Below are 16,309 nucleotides of genomic sequence, written 5' to 3'. Positions count from 1 at the left end.
CTGTGGCTGTTTCTGGGGGTGGGGAACTGTTGGCCTTTTGGGCCAGGGTAGTTTTTTATGTGCAGGACTTTGTGGGGCATGTCATGTCTTGGCTCCTGCCCACTCAGTTCCTATAGTGACCCCCCCCAGGCATACCTCACAGAGGGCAATGGCAACCCACTCCAGTACTCTTGCCTGGAAAATCTCATGGACGGAGGAGCCTGGTGGGCTGCAGTCCGTGGGGTTCCTAAGAGTCAGGCACCACTGAGCAACTTCACTTTCACTTTTCACTTTCATGCATTGGAGAAGGAAATGGCAGCCCACTCCAGTGTTCTTGCCTGGAGAATCCCAGGGACAGCGGAGCCTGGTGGGCTGCCATCTGTGGGGTCGCACAGAGTCGGACATGACTGAAGCGACTTAGCAGCAGCAGCAGGCATTGCTAAAGGACTCTCACACATCTAAAGGACAGAGATATCACCTGTGGTTGAGAACCACCACTCTTGAGGCCAAACCCTCCTTCATCTACCTTCCCCCGCTTGACCCCGGCCTGGCTAGAAGCCACAGGTCTTCTCCGGCTGAATGCTGCCAGCCACTGAGCACAGGCGGTGCAATCCAAGCCACACACTTTGCATTTACCCTTGTTACCTTTTAGCTCCTTAACTCTCTGTCCTGCCAGAATCATCCTGCGTCTCATCATCCCACATCTCACATCCTTCTCAGCCACCCCTCCTCTGAGCCGTTTCAGTAAAGCTGCTGCTGCTGATGGCAGGCCAGCTCCCCTGGAGACCTGCCACAGACCTGCCTGGCCATGACCACAGCCAGCCCTTGGCCAGGTCTTTGCTGAGTTGAGCTGAAACCATGAGACTGCCTGGTCCTGGGATTAAACAGATGAAGGGGGTCTCTGCTCCAGAAGCTGACTCTCGCTGGTTGGGGAAGAAAGACTCGGTGAGGCAAAATTGCGAGCTGGCAGATCAAGGCAAAGCTAGGGTTTGGTGACAGACAGGTTGGCTTTGGGGTTGTCTAGGAGGAAGGTGGCCAGGCTGAGACAGTCAAGAGGCTGCCCAGAGGAGATGGACCTTGACCCTGAAGGACTTGGACCTTGACCTTGAAGGACTTGGATGGCATTCCAGAATGTGATGGCTTTTTAAAGAAATGCTGTGACTGAAGAGCCACTGTCTGGCACCCAGTGCACCCGCTTCAGCCTCCTGTGCATGCCCATGGGGTGCTAGAGAGGCCAAAGCGGTGCCCTCAGAGAAGGGAGAGCTCTGCCTGCGGGTAGACTTGCTAAGTGTTGATGAATAGCAGCATAGCAAGGCAATGGGCGTCTGGGCAATATCCTTCACTCCATTGGCAGAACTGGGAGGGAAACCCCAGTGGGACAGCGACTTCCCCAAGAACACACAGCCAGGAAGGGGCAGGGCAGTGAACCACACACAGCACTCTGCCCTTCACCCTCCTCCCCACTGGCCATTCAAGACTGGTGACATGGTTTCTAGTCATTAACCCTATCCTGATCCACACCTCGCCCCATTTCCCAATTGATAGTGGGGCAGTTGAGACCAGAAAGAAGTGTCATCTGTTGAACAAGGTCCAACCCATGTCCCTTCAGGCCAGAGCTGTTCGAGGCACGTTGTGGCCTGTGATTGGAGAGTGGCTGCTCTCTGCCTATAACGTCGTGAATTTCCTCCAGGTGGTGAGTCTCTCATTTTTAGAGAAACTCCACTGGGGTGCCTCACCTTCTAAGTCCCTCCTGTAATTTCCCAAACGAGAAGTAAAGGAAGTGGAAGAGAAAGTCAGGTGCTGTCACAGTAGGAAACTCTGTGCCCGCCCTCCTCCACAGCTGAGTCTGGTGACTTAGAGGGAGGAAACTCCTCTCTGCCTTTCATTAAGGAAACTCGGGGTGGGGGTGAGCTTAGGGACCCTGCGTGTTCATGATTCGGTACTTGGAGGTGTGTGGCTGTTCCAAGATGCAGGGTTCCTTGTCTGAATTCTCTGAAGACAAGCAAACAGGAAAGGGTGAGGGAGCCAAGACGCTCAAAGTCCCAGGCTGTAGGGTGGGGAGGCTGTGACTGTTGTGTTTCCGTAGTTCAGGCATCACGGTCACATCCATTACAGGCCATGGAGGTCGGCAATGCAGCATCACTCTGTGAGTCGGAGCCTGTGCCTCTGACCTCTGGAACCAGCCTCTGAGCATGTCGGCAGTTGGGAGGAACCCTGGGTACCCACATGTCTGGCTGGAGCTCAGTGGTTTGTGGAATACTGTGGATTCGTCCCTGTCTGGTCCTGACCACTGAGCTGTCAACGGGCCTTCCTTCCACTTTCCAGATGCCCACAGAGTGCTGCATAGAAGGGACCCGGGAAAGGTCAGTCCAGGGCAGCTGGGGCCAGGCAGCAGGATCCCTTAATAGTCCCTGCGGTGACCCAGACGTGATGCCTACAAAGATTTCTGCCTTCTCCCAGATTTTTAATGAGTGACTCAAAAAGCCATTGTGATTAACACATTGTCCTTATGCAAATCAGTGCCACGAAGGTAATTGAAAGCCTAATAAATCTTGTTTACACCCTTAATTTGATAACAGTCAAAGTCCACCAGAGCTGGGGAAGCCTCCAAGACCAAGGGGTGCCACCCTTCCTCTTCCAGGTGAGGGGTTTGCAGCTCCCAGAGGGGAGTTTCCTGGGAGGGGCCTTGGGGCTCCCCTTGGGCCCTGGGCAGCCCCAGGGCTGCAGTCTGTGCAGCAGGTGGCGTCCACACCCTGGAGCCAAGCTGCTGGGCATCTAGTTTCAGCTCTGCTGTCTCCTAGGTGGGTCACTTTGGGCTGTTCTGTAACCTCTCTCTCTGCCTCAGTTTCTTCATATGTAAAGATGGAACAACCGCAGCACAGGACTTAACGACACACTTGTCACCATGCCTGTGTCGCTCCACGGACTAGTCGTTATTCCCCGAACCCTCAGCCGGGTGCCACCAGACTCAAATGTCCTCATTCACGGCCAGCTCACAAAGAAGGAATCTAGTAAAGCTGACCCCTGGTGCTTGTCTTTCCTTGGCACCATCACACCGCCTTCACAGCCTTCATTTTTAGCTCTTTTTTTGCACAGCCACACCGAAAGCTGTTTGTTATAGATCCCCCTCTTACCCCCAGGAAAAAAGAAGCAATGAAAGGGAGGTTGGAGGATCTATAAATCCTGCTCCATCAGTTCCAGATTGCCAAGATGCAAGGATCTTTTCCTTTCCTCCTTCCTCTGGAAAAAATTTAAAACCCTCTAATACGCAGTTAGCTGCACAAGTTCCTCTCCGAGTTTCACCGCAGGGAGGGAAGGAAGCGGTCCCCAGTAATTGTGATGATGGAGAGCGCTGGTAATGGTCCCCCTAAATTAAAGAGGGTGGGAGCTTCAGCTCCTCACCGGCTTGGTGTTTCATTAGTGGTAATGCTACAGCCTTGCGCAGAGATGGGACCAATATAGCCAGATCAGGGAAATTAATTAGGGTCTGACAATACCCTTAATAGGAATTTGTTATTTCCCCCAAATAAAGTGGCTGTTAGAAGTGCAAGGGAAGAAATAACTCAACCCTCCCTTCTTCCCTCCTTGAATGTCTGTGTAGATACTTTCACAGGAGGTGCCCAAGAACTGACAGTCATAGCTCCCTCTTTGCTCATTTTCTCAAATTTAGCAAACATCGGTCAGTGCCCATGGGGCTGGCAAACAGACAGATAAACTGTTTGCTGTAACTGCAGTGTGAAGAGCTCTTTGTAAAATATATGAAAAAAAAAGTGCTTAAGGAATAGAGGAAAATGCCATTGGTGTTCTGCATTGGAGAGTCACAGAAGGGAACATCCAGGCTGGGCTTCAAAGTATAGATAGGAGTTTGCTAGATAGAGAAACAAGACAGAGGCCCACTGAGGAAAGCCTCGGAGGCTTGGAACACAATTTCAACAGGCAGGAATGATAAAACACCCCCTCCCATTGATAGCCTATTTGCAAAACTTCTAAGCGCCATCATTGTATCATCAAATAAATATGAGTACTTTCATCCCATTTGAGCTGGAGAAATGGAGGGAAAGGCATAGGCACAGCTGAGCAGCACCTGACTGCAAGGCACTGGGCTAAACTTTACCTGTATTTGTATGTTTCATCCTAAGACTATTAGTCCCACTTTACAGATGAGAACGTTGAGGCTGACTTAAGTAACATTTCTCAGGTCATAGGAATCATCAGTGGCCAGCCATAGTCAAGGTTTGACCTCAAAGAATCTTAAGCTCAGAGCCTAGATAGTTAACCACTGGGCTGAGAGGCCTCCCTCTGCCATTTGAACATTAGCTAAAAAAAGTTTAGTCAGAGCCCTTGAATATCTGCCAATACACTCAGTCCAGGCCAAAGCTAGTGATGGGATGTATTAAAGTGTTTTTTCCTGGGACACTGTTTGGGTTTCGTCTGCAGCCGGTCTTTGAAGCATAACTTTATGTCCCCTGTATGCCCTCACTGGGTGGCTTCTGAAAGACAACTTCCCCAAGAATTTTTGGGAAGCTCTGCCCCTTCTCGGAGTTCTCATGGACTTCTGGATCGCCTTTGTAATGTGCACTTGCCTGCATCATTGCCATCTTTGTAAAGGGAAGTGCCGCCTTACCGGACTCTAAGCTCCCTGTTCTTGTTCACTTGTTAAGTCGGATCCGACTCTTTGCCACCCGATGGACTGTAGCACCCCAGGCTTCCCTGTCCTTCGCTATCTCCCGGAGTTTGCTCAATCTCACATCCATTGAGTCAGTGATGCCATCCAACCATCTCATCCTCTGTTGTCCCCTTCTCCTCCGGCCTTCAATCTTTCCCAGCGTCAGGGTCTTTTCCAGTGAATCAGTTCATTGCATCAGGTAGCCAAAGTGTTGAAGCTTCAGCATCAGTCTTTCCAATGAATATTCAGGGTTGATTTCCTTTAGCATTGGCCAGACCTACTGTCAGCCTTGCCCTCAATTAGCCCTGTGAGACTGGGAGCCTCAGATGCTATGAGAGGCATCTGTTGAGCCCACTTCAAGGGATCACATGAGTTCTTGGGTGAAAGTCCCTTCACACAGTTCCTTGCATGTAAAAGCCTCTCAGTGAATCATAATAACGATACTAGCAGCCAGTAGTTTCAGGCTGCGGGAGGTGTGCTGGGCCTTGCCTTACCCACGTGAGCTCACTAAATCCTCATGACTGCCTCTGAGAGAGAGGCTATTCTTATCCCTGGGCATGGTGAGGGGTGGCCTCAGTGGACACGGAGGCATCGTGAGCGTGTAGCCACTTCATTAGCTTTCCTCTGTCCCCCTCCCTGGAGAGTAGGGCCTCTCCCTTCCTGAGTGGCAGTGCCCATGGAGTCACAAGCACACTGTAGGTGGTCAGCAGTCAGGCTGAATGAGTGAATGCATTCATTCATCCTCAGACATCGCTCTGGGGGCTGGCACAGAGGAGTGGTGTTTCTCTTTGGCACTTTGAAGACACCATGCCAGGCACAGGTAGCCGGAGAACTCAGGGCTCCTGGGGCAGAAGGAAAAGGGCAGGGAGGTACTCAGGCCCCAAGCATATGAGGAGCAAGTGGAGCTCAGCTCAGTGGGTGTGGTGAGGGCTTCCTGCTAGAGGCGGCCTTTGGGGGAGGAGACTAAAGACGAGTAACATGTTTCAAGGTAAGGATGGAGTATCCCAGGCCTACATCTGGAGGCCCAGGGGTAGAGGAGTGGCTGCCCTGGATTGGGAGTTGCTCGCCAGGTAGAATACTGCTGAGGTTGCTAGTGGTTCTGGCATTGGTGCCTCTGCAGGTGGGGCAGGTTTGGCTGGACAGAACTGTGGCTTGTGGCCTGAGACCAGGCCGTGCTGGATTGGAGGTGTGCAGAGCTGGGCAGGACTACTCAGAGTGGGTTCTCAGATCCCAGGGGGCCTCCTTCTGAACTGAGATCAGCTATGGACAGGAGGAGAGCAGTGGTTCCCGTGGGCGGCCCTGAAGTGTCAGGGACCTCTGACCCGGGCTGAGCATGTATGCTGGTGAAATGGTGCTTGCGGAGGAGGGACACAGCCTCAGGGTACCCCCAGACCCCTTGACCTCCTCTTCATTAGCCTGAGCCCCTCCCACCCTGGTTGGACCCAGGAGCCTGGCTTGCCCTTGATGCTGGGGCCCCGGGAGCCAAGCGGGCCTCCTCCCCTCCCCCGACGGCAGTGTCTGAGTCTGGGCAGAGGCGTCGGCAGGGCTGACTGCCACCATGGGCCTGTGGGGGCGAGCAGCTCCCCCGCGCCAGCGGGCGCCGTCTCCCCAGGAGATGAGTCACAGCCGTGTCGGTGCGCCTGCCACTTCTGCTTCTGCAGCAGGTGCGAGTGGGGGCGAGCAAGTCCCCGAGACCACCCCTGCTCACAGGTGCCCATCTCCTGCTCCACGCACACACATGCCAGTGGGGCCCCTCTGTGTGACACACATACATGGCCCCCACACACACACGGAGTCTGCATCTGAGCTCTGGGGTGAACCTTCCAGCCAGACGGCGGGATGCCCAGTTTGGGAACCCGGGTTAAGTTTGCTTCTCACTAAGCCTGGGGTGGAGGGGACAAAACAGGAAGGAGCCGGTTTCCGCCCACAAGGCCCACCCACAAGCTACCGGGCAGTTGGGAGCTTATTCACAGGCCTGTATCCCGGTGAGCCGGGGCCTCCCCGCCTGAGGTGGTGAGGCAGCAGCTGGTGGCTCGTGGGGAGCTCCCAGGGGCCCTGCTTCCTGAGTCTGCCGGGTAAGAACCTCAGCCACAAGCAGATTCAGCCTGGAGGGCTGATGGGAGTTTGTGGGGCAGGAATTCTGGGGAGAGAGGACAGACTTTGGCCTGGGCTCTGCTCAGTTTAGTCTAGTCCCGGGTTTCGTCCAGGAGCACGTAGGGCAAGGGCTCCACGGGAGGGAGGGTGTCCAGGGGTCTCCTCTTTGTTATTTAAAACTGTAGCCTGTGCGGCCTCCCTGTGAGGCAGGAATGGGAACCCTGGGACTGGGCGCTTCGCTGGGGTCCCCAGCGACCTCCTGGGAAGGCAGGGCTGCTTCCAGCCCAGCTGCGCTGAGGAGCAGGCTCTGCCTGTTTCCTGCGCTTCTCCATCCTGCCCAGGCTCTCTGGGCTCCCAGGCCCCCCAGCGGCACCCCCAGGTGTAGAGAGTGTGAGCTGCCGGTCACCTTTGGCCTGTGCATCTGGGCCTCACTTCCTTCCTGCTGACCCACATCACCTCTGGGCCGCAGAGGGAGAGGGCAGGCAGACGGACGGGTTCCCTGAGGAGGACTCCTCCCTATCCAGTCTAGGCCCGCTGTTTTCCTCCCAGAAATCATGAGCAATGCTGAAGTCGCTCCGTGTCACTTTTTAAGAAAGACTTTTTGTTTGCAGTCTTCTCTTAGAGCCACATCATCAGACTTAGGCCACGGAGGCCTGTGTTCAGACTCATATGCCTGAGATCAGCGGGCTTCCCAAATGGTGCTAGTGGTAAAGAACCCACCTACTAATGCAGGAGACATAGGACGCTGAGTTCGATCCCTGGGTCAGAAAGATTCCCTGGAGGAGGGCATGGCAGCCCCCTCTAGTAATCTTGTCTGGAGAATCCCATGGACAGAGGAGCCTGGAGGGCTATGGCCCATAGGGTCGCAAAGAGTCAGACGTGACTGAAGCAACTTGCCACGCACACCTTAGACTCTCAGCAATGCGCAGATTACCCCGTGACCCAGGGTGCGTGTGTGCTCATGTGTAACATCAGGAAGTCAGTTCAAAGGATGATATTCCTCCTTACTCTGTGCTCACAGCTGATAGCTTTCTATTTTATTCCCTCCATTTTCCCGCTTGTGTTGGTTCAATGTCACAACACACTTCATGCATCATGACCTGCAGTTGAAGACTGAATAGAATGGGAGTAGGGATCGGAGAAGGCGATGGCGCCCCACTCCAGTGCTCTTGCCTGGAAAAGCCCATGATGGAGGAGCCTGGTGGGCTGCAGTCCATGGGGTTGTTAAGAGTCGGATACGACTGAGCGACTTCACTTTCACTTTTCACTTTCATGCATTGGAGAAGGAAATGGCAACCCACTTCAGTGTTCTTGCCTGGAGAATCCCAGGGACGGGGGAGCCTGGTGGGCTGCCGTCTATGGAGTCGCACAGAGTCGGACACGACTGAAGCGACTTAGCAGCAGCAGCAGCAGGGGTAGGTGTTGTTCTTATGCCCATTTCACAGATGAGGAGACTGAGTTCAGACAGGCTCAGAAGTTGGCACTGGGGCCCCGAGCCAGGGAGGGGCAGGACTTGTACCCAGGGTACCAAAAAAACAACAGGCGAGAGTGAGAGGAAAAGGGGACGGGGTGGAGTTGCTGTGCCCCAGGAGGTCAGGGCATCAGCTCCAGGGCGGTGACTTCTGAACAGAGACAGGAAAGAAGCCAGGGGCTGTCCAGGCAGAGAGGGTGTCCGGGCAAGGGAGGAGCAAGCATGGGCAGTCAGTGACACCGTCCTCCCTTCAGTCTGACCTGACTTGACCAACGTGACCGAGGGCACTGCCCGGCAAAGAGCGGTACACGAGGCTCAGACCCCCACTCCCTCAAATCTGGGGCCCCCTGCCCCTCTGTCCTGCAGGCCTGCGCCTTTTCCTGGAAGTCTGACCTCCAGGACCTAAGCTGGCTGCTCTGCTGGGGTTCAAGTGTCTCCAGGCGTGAGTGAGCGCCTTGGTCTTCTGCTGACTTCCTGTGATGAGGGTGCAAGTCGGAGGCGTGAGGTGCTTTCCTAGCAAGCCGTGCTCCTCCAGAGCCCGCTTCCCCCTCCTGCCCCTGCTGCCTTGCCGACCTCAGCCCGGTCTGAATGCTGTGGGCAGAGGTGGTAGCCCAGACGTGGGTGCTCGGTGCTTCTTCTCTTTCTGGGGCCGCTTCTGGGATTTTCTCCCTGTGAGAGGTGCTAGAAAAGTCAGCGTGGGACAGGCTGCCCCAGCCCGGCACTCCCGGGGACTGGGACCCTGGCGGGTCCTCTATGCTGTTACCTCGCCAGCTCCTTCTCGAGCTCGTGCCCCGGCTGCCCTCCCTGGGGTCTGCTGGACCTCACTCTCCATCTGTGCCATGGCAACTAGTAGAAAGCTATTACTGAGCACTTCTGATGTGAAGGGCCGGGCATGGGGTCTTGCTTCTGATGACTGGGGGCTCCTGGGGAGATGTCATCGAACAAGGTGGGTACTGCAGGGACTAGAGACGAGACTGGGGAGGTGGGGGAATGGCTGGGGTGGGGGTCGGCTCCTGGAGAAGTGAGAGCCAAGGGGGTAAGCATGGTAGGGTGGGATCAGTCAGTGGGGTAAGCTGTTCTGCAGTGTGAGTTGGGACTTTGTGAACACTGGAAGCCACTGAAGGTCTTTGTGTCTCAGGAGTCTGAGGGAGATGAGTTTGGTGGGATGTGCATGAGAGTTTGAGTGGGAGCAAGGGAGGAAGCACAGCAGGGAGGCCAGTGCCTGTCATCTGGGAAGAAAAAGAGACTTGTGGACCCTCCTTCCAAAGGCCAAGTCAGCTGAGCAGGGCGGCCGACTCACCATGAGGGCTTAGGAGGAGGGAAGAGCCGAGACTCACACGGGGGCCCTGCTGGCCTTTTCTGAGAAGTGCAAGTTAGTTGCTCAGTCGTGTCCGACTCTTTGCGACCCCATGGATTGTAGCCCGCCAGGCTCCTCTGTCCATGGGATTTCCCAGGCAAAAATACTGGAGTGGGTTCCCATTTCCTCCCCTAGAGAATCTTCCCGACCCAGCGATCAAACCTGGGTCTCCTGCGTTGCAGGCAGATTCTTTATCATCTGAGCCACCAGGGAAGCCCTTTCTGAGAAGGGATGGGTGGTTTTGAGGGGAAGTTGGAGCCAAGGAACCAGGGCTCTCTCTGGAGAACTTCTTAGAGCAGCTTGTGGTCGAAGGCAGAGCTTAGCATGACCCGTGGCCTTGGTCTCACAGGAGACAGACAACCATGGGGGCGGCACCTCCGCAGTGATGATGGGAGAGCTGGTCACTGTCACACAACATGACACCATGCCAGGCGCAGGGGATCCAGAATGGAGAATGGCCAGGAGCCGCAGAGCATGGTGGGGTGATGGGGCACGCCTCCCTCTGAGCCTGCGTCTGCAACACCCCTGAGGACCCTCCTCTGTCTCTCTCTGCAGTGATGGGTCATTCCCCTATGACTCTGTCCCTTGGCAGCAGAACACCAACCAGCCTCCCGGCTCCCTCTCCGTGGTCACCACGGTTTGGGGAGTGACCAACACATCCCAGAGCCAGGTAAGAGCCTGTCATCCCGCCCAGCCACAGCCCCTTCCGGGTGGGGCCATCCATCACGGTCACCTTGCCGTGCTAGCCCTGCTGGCTCTCCCAGGCTCTTCGCCTGCTGGAAAGAGCAGCTGTCAGGGCGCCCCCAGCTGTGCACATGCCTCTACCCAGGATGGGCCCACACCTGCCCCAGGAGGATGGCACCTGGCCCTGTGCACTGCCCCAGCTCTAGGGCCTTGCTGGGGCAATGGCTTTCACCTGACAGAGAGCAAGGGGTTCTTTCCTGGCTCACGTTTATTTAGGCTGGATTAACAGGAGAACTTCCTGGAGGTTATTGAGCTTAGGGTCCCAACACCTGGAGTCTTTGACCCTGGATGGCCTGGGTTAGATTTCAGTGAAAAAACTGAGCCTAAAACTTGTGACAGACTCCACCCCACATCCCTCGTCTACCGTGCCTCCCGCTCTTGGTCCTTCCCTTTTCCTCCATGCCTTCCTTCCTGCCGCCTGGCCACGTGAATGGCTCAGGGCCACTTGCCACCCTGGAGGGAACCAGCGCACTTTATCTCCAGTCTTGGGCCACAGGGAGCCCCTCGCACTCCACAGAGAGCCACAGGGCCCTGCCACCCTCCAGAGCTAGAGGGCTGGGCTTCCCTTGGCCCTCACAGAGCAGCAGCGCAGGGCCTCCATGTGGCACGATCCTTGGCATCCAGGCTGCTTTGTAGGACGGGAAGACTGAGACGTCCAGGCCTTTCCCACCGGCAGCCATGTGCAGGACCAGCGTCACCTTGTTCCGCCCTGGGCTGACGTTCTCATCTACAAAGCCCGCTTCCGGGCTGGGTTACCCGCTTCTAATACTGTGTGCTGTGCCAGCAGTTCATGCCCAGAGGACACTGAAAAGCCCCCGGCCCTTTTCCTCCTCCTCCTCGTTCTCTGTTGTCCTGCCTGTGTTTTGATGCTTCCTCCACCCCCACCCCCTGGCATTTCTCCTTTTCCCTCCCTACACCACTTGGGTACCCGCGTGGGTGACAGCCGCTCTCTCTGCCCACAGGTCCTTGGGAACCCTATGGCCAATGCCAACAACCCCATGAATCCAGGCGGCAACCCCATGGCGTCGGGCATGACCACCAGCAACCCCGGCCTCAACTCCCCACAGTTTGCTGGGCAGCAGCAGCAGTTCTCAGCCAAGGCCGGCCCCACTCAGCCCTACATCCAGCAGAGCATGTATGGCCGGCCCAACTACCCCGGCAGCGGGGGCTTCGGGGCCAGGTGAGCAGGGCCGGCCTGCAGGTCACATGCAGCGCAGCTGGGTGGCGTTCTGAGGGCCCTCAGCCCGTCAAATTGAAGGACAACCTTCTCATTCCTCTGAATGACGCTCTACGTCACACCTTTACTAGTTGGGAGACGCTGAGAAAGCGGGGGTGCAGGAGGGTCCACTCTGCCGTGTTGCTCATGGAGGCGGAAGTGTGCAGGGACTGGAGTCCCGTGGTTCAGGAGTAAGGGAGGGAGACGGCAGGGAACCCCAGGAAGGCACTCCGGGGACGTGGCGTGGGGCAGAGGCACCCCATCCCTCCCCTCGCTGTCCATCCTGCCCTGTCCAGGACTGCCCTGTGGCCTCACCCCTCCCAGGTCCCCAGGGCTGACTGCAGCCCTGCCAGGTGCAGTGGGGCCTCCTGGTGAAACGTAGCTGCATCCCCATCCTGCCATCCCTACTGGGGGCCGTGGACCAGTGGCTCAGGTTCTCTGACACTCGGTGTCCCCTCCAGGAAAGGGGCTCACTGTGGTGGCCGAGAGTGCCATGACCTAGGGTGTAGGAGCAAGCACCCACTAGGACCTAGATGGGGCTCCAGGCACACGGCAACTTGGTGGCTGCCAAGTGGCTGAGGGACTGACAACCCACAGGAGGCCCCCGTCCCCACTGGGCTGTGAGTCCAAACCTCCCTGCTCCATGAGCTGTGAGCAGGAGGGCCTGAAACAGCCCGACCTCTCTCTCCCCACCCAAGGCTGGTCGTGGGTTCATCTTTAGGTTCAGGCGGCATCTAACTCACCCTTCTTTCCTCCCTCACAGTTACCCTGGGGGTCCGAATGCCCCTGCAGGCATGGGTGTCCCTCCACACACCAGGCCGCCCGCTGACTTCACTCAGCCAGCAGCTGCGGCTGCAGCAGCTGCAGTGGCGGCAGCAGCCGCCACGGCCACAGCCACAGCTACGGCCACCGTGGCAGCCTTGCAAGAAACACAGAATAAGGATATAAACCAGTATGGACCGGTAAGGGCCACACTAGTCCTGGTCCACTCAGCAGACAGCCCCGGGGATTGGAGTCGGGCTCTCCGTGTCTGTGTGCTGGGAGGAGCGGATGGTGTCAGGGTGCATCTAGGCTTTCCTAGAAGCACAGGGAGGGGGTTATGTGTTGAGGTGTGGGTGTGTCAGTGTGAGTGAGTGTGGTGGGGGGTGTTTGGGAGCTTGTGTTGGTTTTGCGTGTTACCTGCATGTCTCTATATGGGGAAAGATGTTCCATATTGCAATCTGGCCCCCACTTAACCGAAGAGCAGGCTGTGTCTAAAGCAGCCTCGACGCCAGTCTGTCCCCTGGTGTCCTCTGAAGACCGGGGCTCCGGTAGTTGTCTCATCTGTGGATTTTGCCCAGGTCCCAGCTCTGACCGTCAGAAGGATGGGATGGGGTGTGAGGAGAGGGGGAGCCCTCGCAGAAATGCAGGATGGGTGTGGAGGTTGGGGATCAAGTTTGGGAACAACGGGGCAGGTGGGCAGAGATAGGCAGAGCTGAGTCCACCTCAGACTTGATGGATAGAGGGTGTGTATCTATTGGCTGAGAAACAAGGGCGGGGCCAGGGCTTCCAGGAAAGGGGCTCTTGCCTCCATCCTCATCCACCTCCATTCTCCCATGCCCCTCCCCACCCCCGCACCCCCTTTCCCATTCCCTGCCTGCCTCCCTGGAAATGCCGCCTGTGCATTGGAGTGACTGCGCCCCACCCTTTAACACCCCTCGGGCTGCATCTTTCCTGTGCGGCCTGCAGAGGGCAGCCGTGAGCCCAGGCGGCCGGTGGTCCTTTGGAGCCTGGTCACCAGCTGCAGCCACACAGGAAAGTGCCCCAACTCCCAGTCCTGAACCCCCCACTTCCCCCACCCTTCCTTCCCTGCACTTTCAATGCATGTGGCATTTTATTCTTTTTTTTTTTCTTCTTCTCCCGTTGAAGGTCTGTTCCTCTTTCCAGATGGGTCCCACCCAGGCGTATAACAGCCAATTCATGAACCAGCCCGGGCCTCGGGGGCCTGCCTCCATGGGGGGCAGCATGAACCCCGCAAACATGGCGGCTGGCATGACACCCTCGGGGATGAGCGGCCCTCCCATGGGCATGAACCAACCCCGGCCGCCCGGCATCAGCCCCTTTGGCACACACGGGCAGCGGATGCCCCAGCAGACGTACCCGGGCCCCCGGCCCCAGTCCCTTCCCATTCAGAGCATAAAGAGGCCATACCCTGGAGAGGTGAGTGTGGTAGCAGGCAGACGGCGGGCAGGATGGGTAGCGGGGAGGACCACGGGTGCTGTGGGCAGTACCTTGAAAAGGGCGTGGATTGACCCTCAGGAAGCCTGAACCAAGAGGCAGAGTCTTAGGAGTCAGGCGCTTCTGAGTTTAAGGTCAGCGCTGGCATGTCCCATCAAGAAGACCTTGAGCAAGTCACGTCTTCTCCTGGAATCTCCGTTTCTTTCTTTCATGACCATCCAGCCCACGTCATGGGGCTGCCTGGAGTCTTAAATGAGGGGATGTACCTGGAGCTCCTGGCCCTGGGGCTGGCATGAGCAGGCAGTTAGCAGGCAGTGACCGCCCCTAGGACTCTCTCCTGTCTTAGCACAGACAGTAGCTGGGTGACTCAGGCTAAGGAACTAAGATCTCCTTGGGTCCACATTCCTCACACCCACGTGAGGGCATCTCACCCGAGAGAGAGAGGAGACAAAGCCCTGTGACCATCTGAAGGCCCTGCACCTCGGAGAAGTGACTGGAAGGCAGGCAGCATGTTCCTGGGGCCCTGCCAGGGGCGAGGCTGCCTATCAGGCTATCCGGCCGGCTCAGCCACAGGATTGGGGAAGACCAAGGGAACCAAACCCACACCTCCTGTCCTCCAGGAGCCAGGACTTCAGCCAGAAGGATGAGCTCTAGGCCGGAAGCCACAAAGGAATGACGCACGATGGGGTGTTTGGAACTCAGCGTGAGGTCTGAAGAACTTCCTGGAGGGGGCGTCACAGGGCCTTCAGAGAGCACTCAGAAAATAGGTTGGCAGTGAATGGCCTATGTGGGTACCTAGGTAAAGGTTTAGTTCACCTGCAGAAGACACCGAGATGCTTCTCGGGAGGCCCACCTTGATTGCTCACCTGGAGAGAGCCCATCCCAAGCATCTCCCAGTGTCTGCATGCACACCTCCTCAGGTCGGCTCCTCCCCTTCTCAGAACTGTGCCTTCTGCTTGGGCTTACCGTGCGGTTAGAGCCCAAAGACCTCGGGTTCATCGAAGGTCTGTGTGCTTCCCCTCGGCATCCACCGCTCCCTTGGGCTAGAAGATGGCCTGGCTGCTGATGGAGGTGCCCTGGATCCAAGACAGGAGAGGTCAGGGTCAAACAAGGTCAAGCCCAGACCTCCTCCAGGTTGGCACCAGCTCAGGGAGAAGCCGGAGAAGGACGGCACCTCCCGAGGCCCTGGCTGTCCTTGGGGATGGGAGGGGCCCTTGACCTGTGCGCCTCACTCCCGTGCAGTCCCCACACGAGTTCAGGGCCTTCTCAGCCCTCTCTGTGCTCAGAATCCCAGTGTCCCCACTGGCGGGGCTGGGAGTGCATCGTAGGCCCAGCCTCGGGACTGCTGGCACCCAAGGAGGTGACTGCAGCAGAGGCAGCAGAATTCCCAGCATCAGCCTGGTGTCAGCCCTGCCCCTGTACGTTGTTGGCTCCCCGCCTCTTGCCTGCCACAGCAGGGCACACCAAAGGCTCTCGGTTATCTTTACTAAGTCATCTCCTGTAAGCTGCTGATGCTACCCAGCTACACAGTACCTGACACGGGGCTATGACACCGGGGGCCACAGCCTGCACAACTCGAGCCTGTCTGGGAATCTCTAAGTACATACACGCTTGTAGAACCTCTCAGGTTGTTGGAACCCTGGGGCAGGGGCTGGGGTCAGTCACCTGGTCCCGCACAGGACTCTGCTGGTGGACAGTCGCAGCTTCCAGTTCCTGTCCTGCAGTGATGTGACAGAAATCCCGCCATAACACAGAACAGCTGCCGTATGGCAATAATGTGAACTGCACCGAGTTCTTTACTGCTGATGCAAACCTGGCTCTCCTCCGCGGCTTACTCTCTGCCCTTCTTTCTTGTATTGAGCAAGTATTAATTGCTGGCCTATTCTCTGCCAGACACTGGGACTTAGCCATCTCCTGCACCTCCGAGCCAAGAGGGCAAGAGAGGCAGCGAATAGACAAGGAGTTTCAACAGACAGGGAAGCAGCGCCAACTCTGCAGGATGTAATGACGTGGGGTGCCCCAGGGTCACCTGATCTTATGAATAAGGAGGCAACTAGAGGGTGTGGGGTGGCTCTCCCAGGACAGTGATCCTGCCCCTCCCAGAAACGGTTGCCTTCCCCACGCGGGGTTGTCTTGTCCCTTCACCCGCCTGGTTCTCCCACCTTCTGCGTGGACAACGCAGAACTCAACATCAGTGTGTTCTGCTCAGTGTGGGGTGGGGGACAGAGCCTCCCAGGTTCAGGGGCTCACCTTTACAGATGTGCCTTCTGTTGTCTGTCACAAACCAAGCACCAGGAGAAACCCAAAGGGGGCTTCAGAATCAAGTGCCCTCCTGATGGTGTGAACAAGAGGCTCTGAAAGTGCCCAGGGGCGTGGGGCTTCCAAAAAGACAGCTTCCAGGGGAGGTGGCCCTTGAGAAGACAGGCCAGCTGTTACATCTCTGCATGTCAGGACAGGAAGGGGCCCCAGGCATCATCTGGTTGAGCTGTTCCTCTTTGCAGGCGGGGTGGACGTTTTGTGGGTGGTTGCCATCAGGGACAGAGGAGAGGAGAGGAGGCGGCCCCA

General features: G+C 56.9%; 1 protein-coding gene across 2 annotated transcripts in view; it reads left to right on the top strand.

The window, feature by feature from the left end:
* The window catches only part of ZMIZ1 (zinc finger MIZ-type containing 1), a 148,262-nt gene that overhangs the window by 113,577 nt on the left and 18,376 nt on the right, over positions 1-16,309 (top strand). The window contains exons 6-9 of one of the 2 annotated variants that reach the window (XM_068981604.1): positions 10,123-10,237; positions 11,274-11,491; positions 12,291-12,489; positions 13,454-13,726. In XM_068981604.1, coding sequence (XP_068837705.1) covers positions 10,123-10,237; positions 11,274-11,491; positions 12,291-12,489; positions 13,454-13,726 — 805 coding nt within the window. Of the gene's footprint in view, positions 1-10,122; positions 10,238-11,273; positions 11,492-12,290; positions 12,490-13,435; positions 13,727-16,309 lie in introns of both variants that reach the window. The other variant, XM_068981603.1, reaches the window with a different exon arrangement.

Source organism: Capricornis sumatraensis, chromosome 10 (assembly GCF_032405125.1).
Source record: "Capricornis sumatraensis isolate serow.1 chromosome 10, serow.2, whole genome shotgun sequence".
Classification (NCBI taxonomy): Eukaryota; Metazoa; Chordata; class Mammalia; order Artiodactyla; family Bovidae; genus Capricornis; species Capricornis sumatraensis.
Note: the sequence above shows the minus strand (reverse complement) of the source record. Positions and strands in the feature narration are given on the sequence as shown.